The 16,025-nt window shown below is 42.1% G+C and overlaps 3 protein-coding genes across 8 annotated transcripts in view; all 3 read left to right on the top strand.

The window, feature by feature from the left end:
• tcf3b (transcription factor 3b) overlaps nucleotides 1-4,162 on the top strand; it is a 29,533-nt gene extending 25,371 nt beyond the window's left edge. For all 3 annotated transcript variants that reach the window (XM_086115275.1, XM_086115276.1, XM_086115274.1), the window contains 6 exons: nucleotides 271-379; nucleotides 480-627; nucleotides 840-893; nucleotides 1,289-1,524; nucleotides 1,610-1,761; nucleotides 1,972-4,162. In XM_086115275.1, the coding sequence (XP_085971401.1) occupies nucleotides 271-379; nucleotides 480-627; nucleotides 840-893; nucleotides 1,289-1,524; nucleotides 1,610-1,755 (693 nt within the window). In that variant the 3' untranslated portion in view covers nucleotides 1,756-1,761; nucleotides 1,972-4,162. The remainder of the gene's footprint in view (nucleotides 1-270; nucleotides 380-479; nucleotides 628-839; nucleotides 894-1,288; nucleotides 1,525-1,609; nucleotides 1,762-1,971) is intronic.
• A 1,029-nt stretch (nucleotides 4,163-5,191) lies between these two features.
• On the top strand, nucleotides 5,192-9,543 carry LOC147202572 (cytochrome b-c1 complex subunit 10-like). Its single transcript, XM_086116359.1, has 3 exons — nucleotides 5,192-5,307; nucleotides 6,308-6,447; nucleotides 9,360-9,543. Exons 1-2 carry the CDS (start codon nucleotides 5,246-5,248, stop codon nucleotides 6,426-6,428), a joined length of 183 nt encoding a protein of 60 aa, XP_085972485.1. The 5' UTR covers nucleotides 5,192-5,245; the 3' UTR covers nucleotides 6,429-6,447; nucleotides 9,360-9,543.
• Nucleotides 9,544-9,671: 128 nt separating this feature from the next.
• mbd3b (methyl-CpG binding domain protein 3b) lies at nucleotides 9,672-15,751 on the top strand. 4 transcript variants are annotated; one of them, XM_086116356.1, is made up of 7 exons: nucleotides 9,796-9,824; nucleotides 11,559-11,627; nucleotides 12,699-12,858; nucleotides 13,823-13,960; nucleotides 14,040-14,130; nucleotides 14,361-14,538; nucleotides 14,862-15,751. In XM_086116356.1, the coding sequence occupies exons 1-7, from the start codon at nucleotides 9,811-9,813 to the stop codon at nucleotides 15,010-15,012; spliced, it is 801 nt and encodes a 266-aa protein (XP_085972482.1). In that variant the 5' UTR covers nucleotides 9,796-9,810; the 3' UTR covers nucleotides 15,013-15,751. The 4 variants fall into 4 exon arrangements, with proteins under 4 accessions (XP_085972483.1, XP_085972482.1, XP_085972484.1 ...); XM_086116358.1 differs by lacking the exon at nucleotides 9,796-9,824 and adding an exon at nucleotides 10,796-11,309; XM_086116357.1 differs by lacking the exon at nucleotides 11,559-11,627 and having other exon boundaries at nucleotides 9,672-9,824.
• Nucleotides 15,752-16,025: the final 274 nt, after the last annotated feature.

Below are 16,025 nucleotides of genomic sequence, written 5' to 3'. Positions count from 1 at the left end.
CAGACAACATAAAAACGTATGCTCTAAGGTTTTTTTCTTAACATACGGTATACTGACTGTAATTATGACTTTGCTACAGTTTTTGCATCATTTAGTCGTGGTAGTCTACGGCGCATTCCGAGTTGGCGTCCAAATTGGGTTTGTGTTGCTAGCATTGGCAAGATCGGGAACTGTTCTGTACAGTGGAAAAGTGGCACATGTGTCAGCGTACATGTTTTCTCCACCTAACACAATTAAAGATTGCTGCCCATTGTCTTATCTGTCAAACAGGGAGGGAAACAAGATGAGCCCACTGGCCTTCCGCCTAGCAGCACGCTTCTGCACGGTCATCACGCATCCGGGTCCACACCGTCAGTTGGCCAGCCAGAAGGCTTCAGCAGTGAGTTGGGCCCAAGCTACATTACTTGGTCGCAAAAAAATGATGCAGCTCGAGGGCCAACGCCCATCACCACTCGTGTGTTTGTGTTTGTTCTCCACAGGTCTTCCTGGTGGGATCACGCGCTCCACACACTCCTCCAGCAGCTCGGACATCAAAAGAGAAGATAAGGAGGAGGATGAAAATTCGTCCACGGCAGACAAATCCGACGATGAAAAAAAAGAGTCCAAAGCAGCACGCAGTCGAACAAGGTAGGTGGTTATCCCGCGTTCACGCTCGTTTAAGAAATAAGATGGATTTATTATTATTATTTTTTAAACAATCTAAAAGTTCCTCGTATCCGTCTCTCATGAAGGGCGTCGTGAGTCATTTAAATCAAATCCTGTGTCGCCCTCATTGGCAATGTTAGCCGTTTAATGCTGTTGACACCCCCCCCCCCTTCCCTTTATGTCACAATTTTCAGAAAGGAGGCGTTGACCCTCCAGATGCTCTCTAGCCTTTCAGACCCGAAAGATGAGTAAGTTTCTCAAGTAGAAAATCCCTTTTTTGTGCTTTGTGGGCTCCTCCCTCACGTCCATGCAAAGCGCACTCGTACGGCTGCTGTCTCGTTGTAGTCTCGAAGCTGCTTAAACATGAAGCGCCCGTCTTTCGGCTCGTACTGTGTGATGAACGAGACATTTTAGTCTCATTGGATTAGAGATTATGAAACGTGTTGTCGTCTTTTTTTTTTTTAAATGTGGAGTTGATTTATAAATTATAGCGTTTCAGATGCTGTATAACTCTTAAATTTGTCCAATGTGTGTTGCTGTAATCTGCACTGCTTCACCGGGTGCCTAATCTGGAAATCGGTGCAAAATGCATAATTCTTTTTGTTGAAACGTTCAGCGCCTTGACTGCGCCGTCTCCTTCCAGTCAGGACATTGAAGACGATGAGGACCTCCCGCCCGAGGTGAAAATGGAGCGTGAGCGAGAACGGCGAGTGGCCAACAACGCCCGCGAGCGCCTGCGAGTACGGGACATCAACGAGGCATTCAAGGAGCTCGGGAGGATGTGCCAGCTGCATCTCAGCCACGACAAACCTCAGACCAAACTTCTCATCCTGCATCAAGCCGTCAACGTCATACTTAATTTAGAACAACAAGTCAGAGGTTAGTTTCGATGACGCCTGGAATTTTGTTTTTGTTTGTTTCATTGAATCCATCGCTAATGCGCCATCTTTTCTATTTTGCTCAGAGCGTAACCTCAACCCCAAGGCAGCATGTTTGAAGCGCCGTGAGGAGGAAAAGGTGTCTGGGGTGGTGGGTGATGCACCCATGCAGCTCTCAGGAGGCCACCCAAATATTGGAGGAGATGGCCACAATCCAGTTGGTCACATGTAACACCAGGTAGGATTTAACTGTTGATTTTCAGTATCATACCATTAAGGGCCAACACATTCTGGGATGCATTTTACATATATACAAAATATCCATTAAAAAAAAATCCTTTGGATGCTTACTCAAGTGGAAATGTGCCCTGATTCTGAATTGTGTGGCAATTTAGGTTGTGCTGTCTTCAGCTTGGCTTGTTTAATGCTTTTTTTTTTTTTCTTTCAGATGTGGCGGTGTTTCCTTGGCTCTCGGAGGATGTGGCCTTAACAGATTTCTTCCACCCATTAACTCTCTGCGCGTGTGCGTGTGCATATGTGGACATGTCTGTCTATTGTCCATTCAAGTTTCAAGACACACACACATTCATGCAAACTGCCAAAATGGACACAGCCTGTTTGTCACACTCCCAACCATGACTACAAGCTCAAATGTGAAGAACGTTTTTATATATATATATAGATATATATATATCTATATAGATATATATATAGATATAGATATATATATATATATGTATCTATATATATTGATATGTATCTATGTATCTATATATCTGTACAGAAAAAGTTTTGGTTTCCATGATACGATTGAACACCAGAATTCTTTTTTTTTTTCTTGTCCTGCCACAATTTAGGACTTTTGACACACTGCCGAGAGCTATTCTGGTGAACAAGAGAAGGGAAGAAAAAAAAATTTGAATCATGGATTTGTGCCTCAATGTTACACCATGTTTTCTATTTGCCATTTAAGCAAATTGCTTTACATGTGAGGAACATTTATTGTGAGGGATTGCTTATGTGTATGAGCAATTATTTTTAATGTATGTCATTCCCAGTGTGATGGTACAGTCTTACATATGTTATGTAACCCAGCCCATAGTTGAATTGCCTAAATTCTGTGACTTTTTTTTTTTTATCAACAATTGTTTGATGAGGCCATAAAGTGCAAGTTGGCCATTTCTGGACAGTTCAAGTGCAGGGTTCTTCAGCAAGGACCGTTCATATCCCACAAGGCATCTGGACACACTGGATTTGAGGACTCTTAATTCCAGGAAGCATATGAATTGTCACCACTCAACAGTTCTTCCTCATCTTTCTCCTTTTTTGGACAGCAAATTCAAATGCTAAAGAGGTTGTCGTGACTTCAGGTGTCTACTGCTTTGCAACTAAAGCGCACACACAAACAAGACAAAGCACAGTTGTGTAAAGCGTCCAGTTGGGTGGAAAAACAAAAGAAGCCATTTTAGAGCGCTCATGGAGAGGCAGGCGCTTCTTTGAAATGGCTCACCGACAATGCCAGCATACTTGAGGGCTATGGTTTATTTGCGCCCCCCTCCCCCTCCCACCCGGTTTGATACTCTGGAAAAAAGCAAGAAGTCCTCTTTTTTCTTTCTTTTCTTTTTTTTTTAATGGAGAGAACTTTTGGTCAAACATTTTGGGCGCCATGGAGGCTTTTTCCAGAAACGAGCATTCCCACTGCATTAGCGCCCCCTCGCCCTCTTCCTCTCCGAGCGAGCGAAGTGTGACGTGTACATTAACTCCGTGCGTTGCTCTTTGATGCGTTTCATTTTTCAAAAAGTTAAATATATATAAAAATATATATTTTTTGTTAGTCTATACATTGTAGATTTTTTTACATAAATGGCAATATTAGTTTGAAGTTTAGAGTGTATTGTAGATGAACTTTACGAGGGGATGTTGGTTACACGTTGAAGCAGGGCGGCAGAGGAAAGGCAGTTGAAGGTTTTAATTCCTGCTTGAGTTGAAGAAGGCTACTTGGATGAATTCTTTCTTTACCGATTTTGGGGGGCACTGAAGATAAATGTGGAGTCGTTTTGGGTGAACAGCAATTATGCAACTGTTTCTTTGAATGTAGCCACCATACTTAATGTGGATCACCTTCATGTGTCGATGAATTTTGTTTTTCATTTCACCCTTCCCCACTGCAACACACGTCTGTTGGAGGCTAATGTCGGCCATTTTGGGGCGAGGTGATGGCTTAACAGAGAACAAATCAGTGTTATTGTGACGCTATTCCCATGTCATGTCATGTTAATGTTTCCTACCGTCAAATGGCAGGTAGAGCGTTTTGTTAGTTTTTCGATTTTTTTTTTGTGTTCATGATGAAGAAAAAGACCTATACAAATCAACAGTGTGGCCTTTTCATCCTCAAGACTTAACGATGTCATAAAGGGAGAGTGATACCTTATCAGTGCCTGAACTTGTATTTTTCATTTACGTTTGTCAACCATATCATTTCATTTATTATGGAGATTAAAGAGGTACTTGTTCATTCCCCACCCTCCTTCTCCAAAATGCTTTTTTCAATTTTTCAGGAAGAAGTTTAAAGTCATATAAAATATTTTTTTTCTTTCACTGTGTCTAGTTAAAATAAAATAAATGTTACATAGATCTTGTTTTATTATTGTTGTTTTCTAACGGGAGTCCATTTGTCCAAACTGCTGTTTTATGGGTCCAAAGTTTTTCTGAACTGATGTTAACTTTTGACACACACTAGCATGCTTTTCAACATGGGGCGTTTTTTCAAAGTAGCTATTTAGAAGCTTCCAGCATTTTCTGTATCATTGTGCACATCAATGCACTGACTCTGCATAATCACTGCCGTTTTAATCTCTTTGTTGAACTTTCTGTGGGGGAGGAGGGGACTATCATCTTGGAATTATTTTAAAATCAACAGGCTAATTTACATTTGATGTTTCAAGATAAAAATCTTACAAGGAGACAGTAGGAAAATAGCAACACGGCCTCCGATTGACTGGATAAGGTCATGCTTGGACTACATTTAGTATTAGCCGTTACTTAGTTTCATTTATTTGCCTTACTTTTGAGTTTCATTAAAAGACACACAAGATAGCCCCTTGACATTTTTCTGGAGCAACGACATGACTGGCTCCGGCAGGTCACCCCAAGTCCCAGAGTGCCTCTCTTGAATCTTGAGAAAGAAATATATATATATATAATAGTTGAGAACTGTCCTGTATATAACAGTAATGTAGCAATAAATGTTCCATTTTATTAACAGATTCTACCTTATTTCTTATGTCTGGATTTTGCAAATTGTGTACATTGAAAGGAAAATAAAGGAAACATAACAAAGGGACTGTTGTAGTTCTGCAATGTGTATGTATTTAAACCAAATCGTTCGTCTTATCTCCTTGAAACCATCCATTTTCGAGACTTATTCTCCCGAGGTTCGCAGGCGTGCTGGAGCCTGTCTTCACCTGTCTTCAGTAAATAGGCGGGGTGCACCCTGAACTGGTTGGCAACCACTCGCACTCAAAATCACACTTTGGGACAATTTTGAGTGTTCCATTAACCTCTTTGAAAGCAACATATCAGTTTGATTTTTGTACAAGCAAACAAGTGTTGACCTGAAACGACCCCGGAGACAAGCACATTTTAATCAGGCACAAACTGGGGCAGCCTAGGGTCCTTCCAAATCTTCAGTGGAGTAAAGAAATAATACAAGGAAGGTCAGGATGGTCCAGCAAATACTCAGTAAATTTGTCGGGGCTAAGAACGTCACGATCTTACGGACGTGGTACGTATAACCCATAACCGTAGTGATCTGTTGCATTGGATGTGATGTATTTGTTCTTCGGGTTGAGGGAGAACACAAACGTGAACAGGGCTGTGTCCTAAGTGACCCACGTAAGCTAATTTAGCTCAGCTTCCTGGTCACATTTGTCCTAAATTTGCCCATATAGCTTATTAGCGTAATAACTAACATAATAAGAACAAACTATATGATATAATGTAAGCCGTTGTCAAATTCGATATTCAGCGTTTTTGTACAATTATTACTATATGACGTTAACGTATTGTTTTAAATGTGTCTTGCCAGATTATTGGAAGGTAGATGTGTTTGGAAATGTTTGTGTTTTTATTCATCTGCCAAGACAAACAGCTGCTTCGTATAGCCTTCCTCAGTGTGTGTGTGTGTGTGTGTGTATATATATGTATATATATATATGTATGTATAAAATATTTACCTATTATTATAACAACTGTCAAACATGAGGAGTACCTTTAACATTGAATTAACCTTTTGAAGAGGTATATCTTTAAATAAATGTTCCGTTTTGATTGACACGGTGGTACGTATAACCCATAACCTAAAGCAGGGATGGTTGGGCACGTTAAATGATGGAGGGTCCGCAATTTGTGTCAAAGCTGCAAATCACCCTCCAGCTGCCGCCGCGAAAGCAATATGGGTCCTATTGATGGTACCATCTCTGACCAGCGAACAAACAATTTCTGACACAGCTTGGACGCATTGCTTCAGAGGGCGGCAATCAAAAAAAGTTATGCCCGCATCAACATGAAACAACGCATCTTCCTGCAATATGGGTGCCGATATAGCTGTATTTTTTAAATTTGATTGATATTGGGGGGGAAAAAAGTGAAACATTCAAGCTGCAAAATTTGAAGCGTGAAGTGGCGAGGGATCACTGTATTTTGTGGATATTTCTCGTTCCTTTTGCAAACTACAAAGCCAAAATGTAAATGTATGTTTTTTCTTGATTGTGTTTTTAATGTAGGGTACCCAATTTGGTGACATGGGGGACAGTGGGTGGTGTGACGCTTGTTTACTTCACAGACTGGCGGGTCGTCCTCGACTACGTGCCGTACATTAGGGGCAAGTTCCGCAAGGATGACTGAAGACTTTTTCAATTCAATTGTGAGTGTTTCATCAACCATACAAAAAAATGATTTTCCATTTTGATGATTACGCATCTGCCGAAACATTTGTAGTTCTTGTCACCGCCACTGAAGTTTATTGGACTTGAGTTCCCAACTAATATATTCAAATTTCAATTTTTTTATTATTGTTTTCTTCACGCAACCAAAAATAAGTGCCAGTACTCCCCTTATTCCACTCATGCATATTGCGAGATGTCAATGTTTACACAGTTCTTGGCATCCTAAATCAGCATTTGAATACGATTATGGGATGGCATTGTGTTGATGTTGGTAGCACCGATGTAGTGGTGCTAAAATGTAAGCCAAAATGTCGAGAAGGTTAGTCAAGCTAGCTGCCACACCACTACATGGGCCACGTTTAAAATAAAACCTACTTATGTGTCAAATTGGTGTCAAAGTATTATTTGGAAAACGTTTATTTTGAAGTTAGCCTTTATGTTGGTGGCGTATGTTGTAGTCTGTTGGCAGCTTCCGTGACATGTCTAAATGATGGCGCGCATGCCAATTAAACTGTTACCAGAGGCAGAAAAAAAACCCCACCTCTATCTTTTTATCCATTAATTTATTTGGCTATCCGAATTACTGAAGGAGTCTTATGAATATCATAAATGCAAAAGAGGAATAGGCCAAGAGGGAGAAGAACACACAAAAACAGTGTGGACATTTTTTAAATTACTTTATGAAATGAATACGTTAACAAAATAACATGGCATCTTTTTTTTTTTAATCCATCGTGTTTCTCGCTCTTTATCAAATGCTTGGGGTGTCCTGTCGAATTGTGTCAAAAGGGGTCATCAAATGGTAAGGACTAGTCCAGGCAATTACAAGCCTCCTTGGACTGCCTGGAACAGTCAGACAAGTTGGGGCAATATTGGGTTGACAGCCTCTCAAAACTCGGGCCTTCAAAATAAAAGCGCTCGTATGGTAACTGTTTCATCGCACTATTTGGCCCTGTAGGGGCTTATTTAATTGGCTTATTGGTTTATGCTTGACTCTTAAAGAAGCCACCATGTAACCCAAGAAAATGTGGTGAAGCTGTTATTGTACTGCATGCTTTTATTTTGAAGGTCCAGGTTTTGTTCAAAAACTTAAAAAATAAAAATCCATTTTCCATTTTCCAAACCGCTGAATCCTCACTAAGGTTGCGGGGGGTGCTGGAGCCTATCCCAGCCGTCTTCGGGCAGTAGGCCAATCGCAGGGCACACAAAGACGAACAACCACGCGCGCTCACACTCACACCTAGGGACAATTTAGTGTGTTCAATCAGCCTGCGATGCATGTTTTTGGAACGTGGGAGGAAACCGGAGCACCTGGAGAAAACCCACGCAGCCCCGGGGAGAACATGCAAACTCCACACAGGGAGGCCGGAGCTGGAATTGAACCCGGTACCTCTGCACTGTGAAGTCGATGTGCTAACCACTGGACTACCGGGCCGCCCTAAAAATAAAAATGTATCACAATTTCATCTAAAAACATCTACTTCCCAATATTTTAAATGAATAAAAATAAATGATTTGAAGCTCCATGTTTTGGTATTTTCAAATGAGGTCACTGCCGTACATTCGTGACCATAATTACAATCTCTACTCTGTTTGTTGTCCTGATTGTGGGAAAAGGAGACATGCAATTTTTTTAAAATTAAAAACGGTTTCCGCTCCAGGTCTCTTTGATAAAGATCTGATGTATATTTATTTCTTTATTTTTTTAAATAAACAAAGGATAAACAATTACATGACCCTTAAAATCCACCGGTCACACTCTGGCTCAAATAATTTGGTTTTGGGAGAACAGTTCTGTTTCGTGCAAATGTCAACTTGAGTTTTCAGTAGCCCAGCAACCGTGTCCTTTTTGTCCGACCCCTCTTAACGACTTTTTACCCCCTCTCAGTGACGAGCAACAAATTGAACCACTTTTTGTGGTGTGTGTTGGGAGACTTCTGGAGAAGCTGAGACATCCTCAGTATCTGTGTCCAGACTGCGAATGAATGGCTCATGCACAAAGCCATCACTGCTTAATTTAACCAGATTGGTATCTACTTAGTTATATTTATTGTTTAGTTTCACACCTCGTGGGTGAGGAGGAACTCTGGAGAACCAACTATTTGTATTCCAACAATACCATTCAAAACTTTCTAGAATACAGTGGTGTCTTGAGATACAAATTAAATTCTTGCTGAATTTGACTAAAAACATAAAACACATCCCCACTGAAATCAGTGTAAATGCCATGAATCCATTCCGGCCCGCCGCCCACAAAAAAATTGTTGCTGTATGTTTTTGATGAGTTGAATAGCCCTCTATAATGTTCTACTTAATCAAAACACACCATGGTGACATCATTGAATAGAATTAAAAAGTATTAAGCAATGTTTGTCACACTTTCTGATTGAATACAATGCACGTGGTTCTGCTCATTCTGGTGTGTTTGTGTGGCCATTTTTGGGGGGAGGGTGAAAACCCAATTCAGACATACTTATTTCCCTGCCTGAATGCAGCAGCCAATCATATTCCAGCGGGGCGTGTCCTGACTAGAGCTCAAAGTGGGATTCACATTGTCATTCTTCGCAGAAGATAAATAGAGTATATGACTAAGTACTGATCTTTTGTCTGTTTACATCTGTTGCTGCAGCCGTTGTGTTCACATAACAGCCACGTAAATGCCGATCGTTGCTGTTAGCATTGACCTTGAGCCGCAAGAAAACTCATAATTTTGGGTCACTCGTATCTCAAGGCACCACTCTATGTCCCGTTTTAGTGGACGCACAAACACGGTATGTACATTTCACTGATTCCACTTTATTCACCACTCTTACCGCACCAAGACACTTTATGGGAGAGTTGCGTGTGTATGTGTGTACATGGTATAATGTTGCTAATGTGTGCCTTACAGGAGCAGAGCGTATATCCGTGGGCTGGGTGGACAAGAGTGGACTTGCTTCTACTTGGCCACTTAAAAATGGGATGATGATGATAATGTCCAAGTGCTGCAGGGACTTGTTAGGATGCATTCTGTGTAATTTAAAAAAAAGCGTTTTGATCCATGACTATTTAATATGAATAAATCTTTAAATGTGCCATTGTGAGTCTGCTTATTCATTACGAAGCCTAGCTTCGTGCATGAACAAAAATATAGATGTCATTTACATGCGTCCACTTTTTTTGTCAGTCACATAGGTGGGCTGATAAGGGTAGCGCCCCCCCACGCCTCCGACACAATAGTCACGTTATCACGCAGACGGCGAAATTTGCGTGGATAATTTCTGGAGTGGTCGAGGGGGAGGGGAAGGGGACTGACAGACAGGATTTAATACAGCGAGAGGAACAAAACCAGTGTCTTCAAGATGGATAAAAACGAGTAAGTACACAACGCGCAAGCCGTTTAAAGCCTCCGTGAACGTTTCGCAAAGGACTCGGTGTCGTAGAACGTGCTTAATGTACCTTTAGTCAGAAAGAAATACCAGTAAATAGCAATGTTTATCATCGATACGGCGACGAGCGTTCGCGTTTTGCGTGTTTGTAAGTGCAAGTAGCAATGCAACGGTCTGTTCGCTCACGTCTGTTTGGCACCTTTTGCAATGTCGCTGTTAAATCTTTTTCATGTTTGCAATTAGCGTTGAGTCGCAACGGCGTGTCGAAATCGTGCCATTTTGACAGATCTGCATCTGATAACCCTGCTCAACAAATTCCCCCCAGCTCGGACATCCTCTTTCAAGGTGCTCATGCACTATTTGTTTTTGCCCTGCAAAAACCGAAACATGCAGCGCGCGTCAGATTGAAAAGATCCGCTTTGTTCATTCATAATTAGAAGGCGAAAAAAAGGAGAGTGACAACGGTCGGCATTGTGGCGAAATGGCTCTCCGATTTCATGTAACCGACGTGAAACTTGAGAGCTGAGGTGGGCATCGAAACAGTGATATTTAACAACACTTGTTGCAATTATTTGACCTTAAACGTGCGGGATTTGTCTTCCCTGCGCTTTCAGTGTGAACATTTACGTCTATTTTGAGCAATAGACACCATTATTGTTGCTTTCGGTTAACATTATAGCTACCTGACACCAACATCAAGGTGAACAATGATGATGGTGGTATTTCCGGAAATGCGTTTCACAATAAAATATACGGCATTGTGGAATTTCTATCCATCATTATCCAAAACCCCTTAGTTTTGTGTATCGTAACTACAAAACGCGCAGATGAGATTTTTTTCACATCACCATTTGATACAAATAAGTCAAAAATCAATTAAATATTATTTGCTGCACATACCATTTTTCCTAACTTTAGTAGCTCCTCTATAACGCGGTTCATTTTGACAGTCTTTATAGCACCGATTTTTTTTGCTACATTACAGAGTTTGGGGCGATTATTTTTCAAGTTAGCTCTTGTTTTGAAATCGGTTATGTTTTCGTTTCCTGTCAATTTCCTTCTTCATACCGGAGCCGAAACATCCTTGGCTCGGCTTGTGTTCTCTTGTTTTCGTCGCGGATGTAGCTCCTCGCTGGGGCCCGTGGAGAGCCGGGCGGGAGGAGGGGTAGTGATGTGGCCGCGAGGACCGAGGCGGAGCGATCTGCGCGATTACAAAGAACACGGAGACCTAAGCTTCCGAACTAGCCCGGGCCAACTCGCGTTCGGTGGCTCGGCGCGTGTTCGTGCTATGTTCGACGCTAGGCTAGCAACAGAATTTTTTTTTTCTAAAACTGCTAACTCGATACATACTCGTGCGCGAGAATGGAGAAGAAAAGGTGGGATTGTACTGCTCTTCCCAAGGGCTGGAAAATGGAAGAAGTGACCAGAAAGTCGGGTTTGTCCGCCGGAAAAAGCGACGTCTATTATTTTAGGTACTTATCCGAGCTGTGCTTCGACTTCTTAACTTATAAGTGTGTGTGGCAGCGTGTTCGCGGATGGATACAGGCAGGACTACTTTGTTTAGATGGGGAGTCGGGGTGTAAAGTCTGCGTCGGCGGCTATAAAGACTAGCGACATGCCCGTTGAGTTGACGTCGGTTAACCCTGCTCACCCCCCCCCCCCCCCGCCCTTCCCTTTCACCTGAAGTGAACCAACAACGGCAGAATTGTGTTCTCCTTTAGCAGAGGAGACGAGCCAGATGAGGAACAGAGGCAAGAGAGGGGGGAGGCGGGTCGGTTGTATAGTTTGTGGTAGGCCCAATACCATGTCTAACCTCTTCTGTATCCTGTATTGTGTGATGTAAGACGCATCGTGTGCATGAGTGACGTGCACTGTCAGGTTCGATTGTACAGTCTTAATTCTTATGTTCAACCTACGAGGTGTGTCAGAGAAGTTCCAGGTTATCATAGCCATCTTGATGTTATCCTGGTGACCCTTGATGACTCCCTTGAGTTTGAGAAAGAGGGGGAAAAAAGTCACACAATGCCACGTAGGTTCAGTAGAGCAGTTGCTACACCACACTGACATTTTTCTTGGCCAGGATCTGTCTGATGCTCATGCTCATTGTGGTCAAGCAGCCGTGGGTTGTCCTGCCACAACTCTCATCTTCTTGCCCACTGACAGAGCAAATGCTAGACACTCTGTCTGTACACGTTATAATTGATTATTTAACGGCAAATACCCCATTACTGAATTTTAACTTAATTGTCTTGCTTTCTTCGACCTTGGTGACATCAGATTCTTCCACTGAAAGCTCTGGTGTTAAGTCTCTGGCACATACTCGAAGAGCAATAACTTGTCACCCCATATGAGTCTCCCGAGGAATTCGGGTCTCATTGTCGTTCACTCTTCTAATTGGTTGTCAAACGGACACAGAAGGTGTGTATATTTAAGCATGTGGAGTGAGGGAGCTGATGACAGTTCGATACTGATCTTAAGGCATTGATGTGGAAAACAATTAGTTGTTTTTTTTTTCTAACACCAGTCCTGGAACTTTCCTGAGACACGTAGTGAGTTGTCACTCCCACGTGCGGAGCCACAACCAGTTCCATTCTTTTTTTTTTTTTGAAACATTTGCCACCCCGCCCCTGCCAAAAAAAAAAAAAATCGGTGGACGTGATGTGCAGTGGCCATTAGAAGTGACATGACAATTTTGAAATTCATTGTGAGTGCAGGGTTTCAATCCATCCATTCAGAAGTTTGTGCTTGTTGCATGTCGTGTGTCTGTACGTTCGCCGCTTCCCGCCTTTGAATGTTCAATGTAAAGACGTGTCATCTTTGCAAAGATCCTCATGGCTTTTCTTCTCTGCCGCCTTGCTTAGTCCATCTGGCAAGAAGTTCCGGAGCAAGCCTCAGCTGGCTCGTTACCTCGGCAACCAGATGGACCTGAGCTCATTCGACTTCCGCACAGGGAAGATGCTGATGAGCAAGCTGAACAAGAACCGCCAGCGGATGCGCTACGACAACAACAACCAGAACAAGGTGAGCCAACTCAGAAGTTTTCCTGTGTCCGGCAAGCCAAAAGCCGCCGCATTCCCGGTAAAATAAGCCAAGTCCTACTTTGCATAACCAATGCAGGTTGCCCCATAAGGACGCGCTAATTTTTAACACTGTAATTCATTTTTAACTTCCGTACATGACTGAAAAATCCAACGCTTGAAATAATTTTTTTTGGGGGGGGGGGCAATTTTGCTGGTCAAGGACTTACTTTGAGGAACGATATTCAAATTTTGAGGTGTAATTTACTGTATGTTAATCCCAGAGACCTGAAGCAAGGCCTTTATTAAGCAATAATAAATAATAGAACATATGAGCAATTGGTTTTCCTCTTGATATAATCAACAGTTTTTGTGTCTTGCATTGCAACAAACTGTATTTTCTTGTCAAACATTTTTAGTGGAGCAATTTTAAATGCAAATACTATTCCGAATTTTGTAATCATAGGATCGTCTCGTCAGTTCAGTTATTGGAAAAAAAATCTGTGACCCTCAATTTTACTATTCACTCTTTTAATGAGGCGCAAAATGCGATTTGGGCCTGCAAAAACGGAGATGTGAAACTGTTTATTTTGAGCCTTGAAATCAGAGTATGTCCTTCATGCTCTTTATGGTGTGTGGTGTGTGATGTGTACTGGAGATGACCAAGCACACCACACACAACGATATCCACACGACATGGTGATACTATTCAAAACCTAGTGTTGGTAAGTACCAAGACTGACCTGTGAGAGGCAGCACAGTGTCACAGAGCATCCAGACTGCTGGAAAAGACAAAGAAGAGAAAATATTAACTTGTCTGGAAACTGAATAGACTTCTGTTCAATTTTATGTCACTATTATTGAGTCCGTGGTTTGGCCGGTCCTCATGTTTGTCATCCACCCAAATTTGCGATTGGAAATGTTGCATGAGGTTTAACCCGTACGATTGTCTGCTCGACTGTTTTAAGGGTAAACCCGACCTCAACACATCACTTCCAGTCAGACAGACAGCCTCCATCTTTAAGCAGCCAGTTACCAAGGTTACCAACCACCCCAGCAACAAAGTCAAGACAGATCCACAGAAAGCCGTTGACCAGCCCCGTCAGGTGAAGGTCTTTTGCGAGACTGAATTTGCATTTCATGGTTCAATGTGGGCAGTTCACTTACTTTTTTGTGTGTTTCTAGTTATTTTGGGAGAAGAAGCTAAGCGGTCTGAGTGCATACGACATTGCAGAAGAGTTGGTGAAAACGATGGAGCTGCCTAAAGGTCTCCAAGGTTTGTGGACTGAATGAAACTTCGTTGTAAACTCAAGACTTCATTGACATCCGCTGTTGGTGTTTCACAAGGCTCTGTACTCGGTGGACAGATTTTTACATGATCCATTTTTGTAGTAAACGTCACAATCGCTTGCAATTACATTGTAAAACTGGGGGCGATCAACAAAACAGTTTAATGATTATTCAAGCACACGTTTAGACACTTTCCCGACTTCTGCGCTGCTACAGGTGTGGGACCAGGTTGCACAGACAAGACACTTTTGTCGGCCATCGCCAGTGCGCTCCACACCAGCGCCGCACCCATCACCGGACAGCTGTCGGCTGCCGTGGAGAAGAACCCGGGCGTATGGCTCAATACCACGCAGCCGCTTTGCAAGGCCTTTATTGTCACAGATGAAGACATCAGGTTAGGCGGTCGCCATAATTATGTACATGGAACAATCTTGTCACACTAATCTAAAAAGTTGCTCACCATTGTCAACGATGGTACAAGTTATACTGTATTTTAAGCACAAGCGAGCTTTAGACACTTGGGGAAAAAAAACAGTTTATTTCCTTACATAGGGTTATGCAGGGAAAAAAGTAGTGTCTTCAGTGGGCTGGAATTGATTCATTTCATTTCAATGGGGAAACCAAATTAACTCATAACCACTGTATGGATGAAGGTGACATAAAATTGTGGATCGGATTTGTATGTGCTGACACATTCTGTGGGCTGTTGTCTCCCAGGAAGCAGGAGGAGCTGGTATACAGCGTGAGGAAGCGTCTGGAGGAAGCACTAATGGCTGACATGTTAGCGCATGTAGAGGAAGCGGCGGCCGGCGAGGGCGACTCCATCAAGGATGAAGGCAATGGCAGCGAAGACATGGAGAGCGTATAGCGCAAGTGCCGCGAGCCCAGACGGCAACTTGTATCTTTTTCCCAGGTCTTCATCTTCTTCATGGACATTGGACAAGCCCTGCCTTTATCCTGACGAGCCTTTCCCGGCGTCTCCGCCCCTCACATAAGCAGACTAATTCAACCGTGGTGTCCGTTATGGCCACTGGAGGGCAGCAACACGTGAAATTGAGCCCTTAAACAAAACAGGAAGTGACATAATCCAGAACTTCACAGAAGAAATGTCACATTCAGTGTTGGATGAACGTTTTTACATCAAATTAATTTTTTTCCCTCCTTGACAGTTGTGTCAATGAAATGTTTGGGTACTTACTAAAATTTAAGAAAATTGTAAAGATGATGCATTTCTTTGCCATTTTAAATTTTAACCGTGCCCTGTGTGCACCATAAAATGAGGCAGCGGTGAACTAAAAGTTGTCGCGCGGTCATCAGTGTTGGCATCATCATGCTTGTACACCATTTTGTGCTTGTGTGTTTTTTTAAACATAAATGTCATGGTGGCCACATATACAACTGGTGTCAAAATTACGGTTGATACCGTTTGTAATGTCACTAATATTTGATGGGATGATGTTTTGTTTGTTTTTTAAAGGCTATTTTGTTGATGTTTAATTTTAAAAAAAATATTAATAATTCATGCTGGAAATTGTCTGTTAATATCAACAGGCTAGATGCTGAAAAAATTTGATTGTATTGCTGAATAAAAGTCACTATGCCGTCAAGTCCACTGTTGTTGTTGTTTTTATTTAATAGTTACTTGAAATTACGAAATTATTTTTTTACATTTAGTGCAATAACCTTTGGTTTAGATTTTTTGTTGCTCGGTAGAATTCCATGCCTGGCAGGCAACAAGTGTTCAATTCCCACTCTAATAGCGTGAAGGTGGTGGTTGAGAGGGGATACGTTGAGAAACGTGGGATAATTGTTTAAAAAAAGAGGGGGGGGGCTTAGAAATCAAAATAATTACATTTTTGCGCACTTTCACGTTTCATGTTG

This window comes from Hippocampus guttulatus, chromosome 7 (genome assembly GCF_054856545.1).
Source record: "Hippocampus guttulatus isolate MCC_2025c chromosome 7, RoL_Hgut_1.0, whole genome shotgun sequence".
NCBI classification, from domain to species: Eukaryota; Metazoa; Chordata; class Actinopteri; order Syngnathiformes; family Syngnathidae; genus Hippocampus; species Hippocampus guttulatus.
The sequence above is the reverse complement of the archived record's forward strand: the minus strand, read 5'-3'. Positions and strand labels throughout refer to the sequence as shown.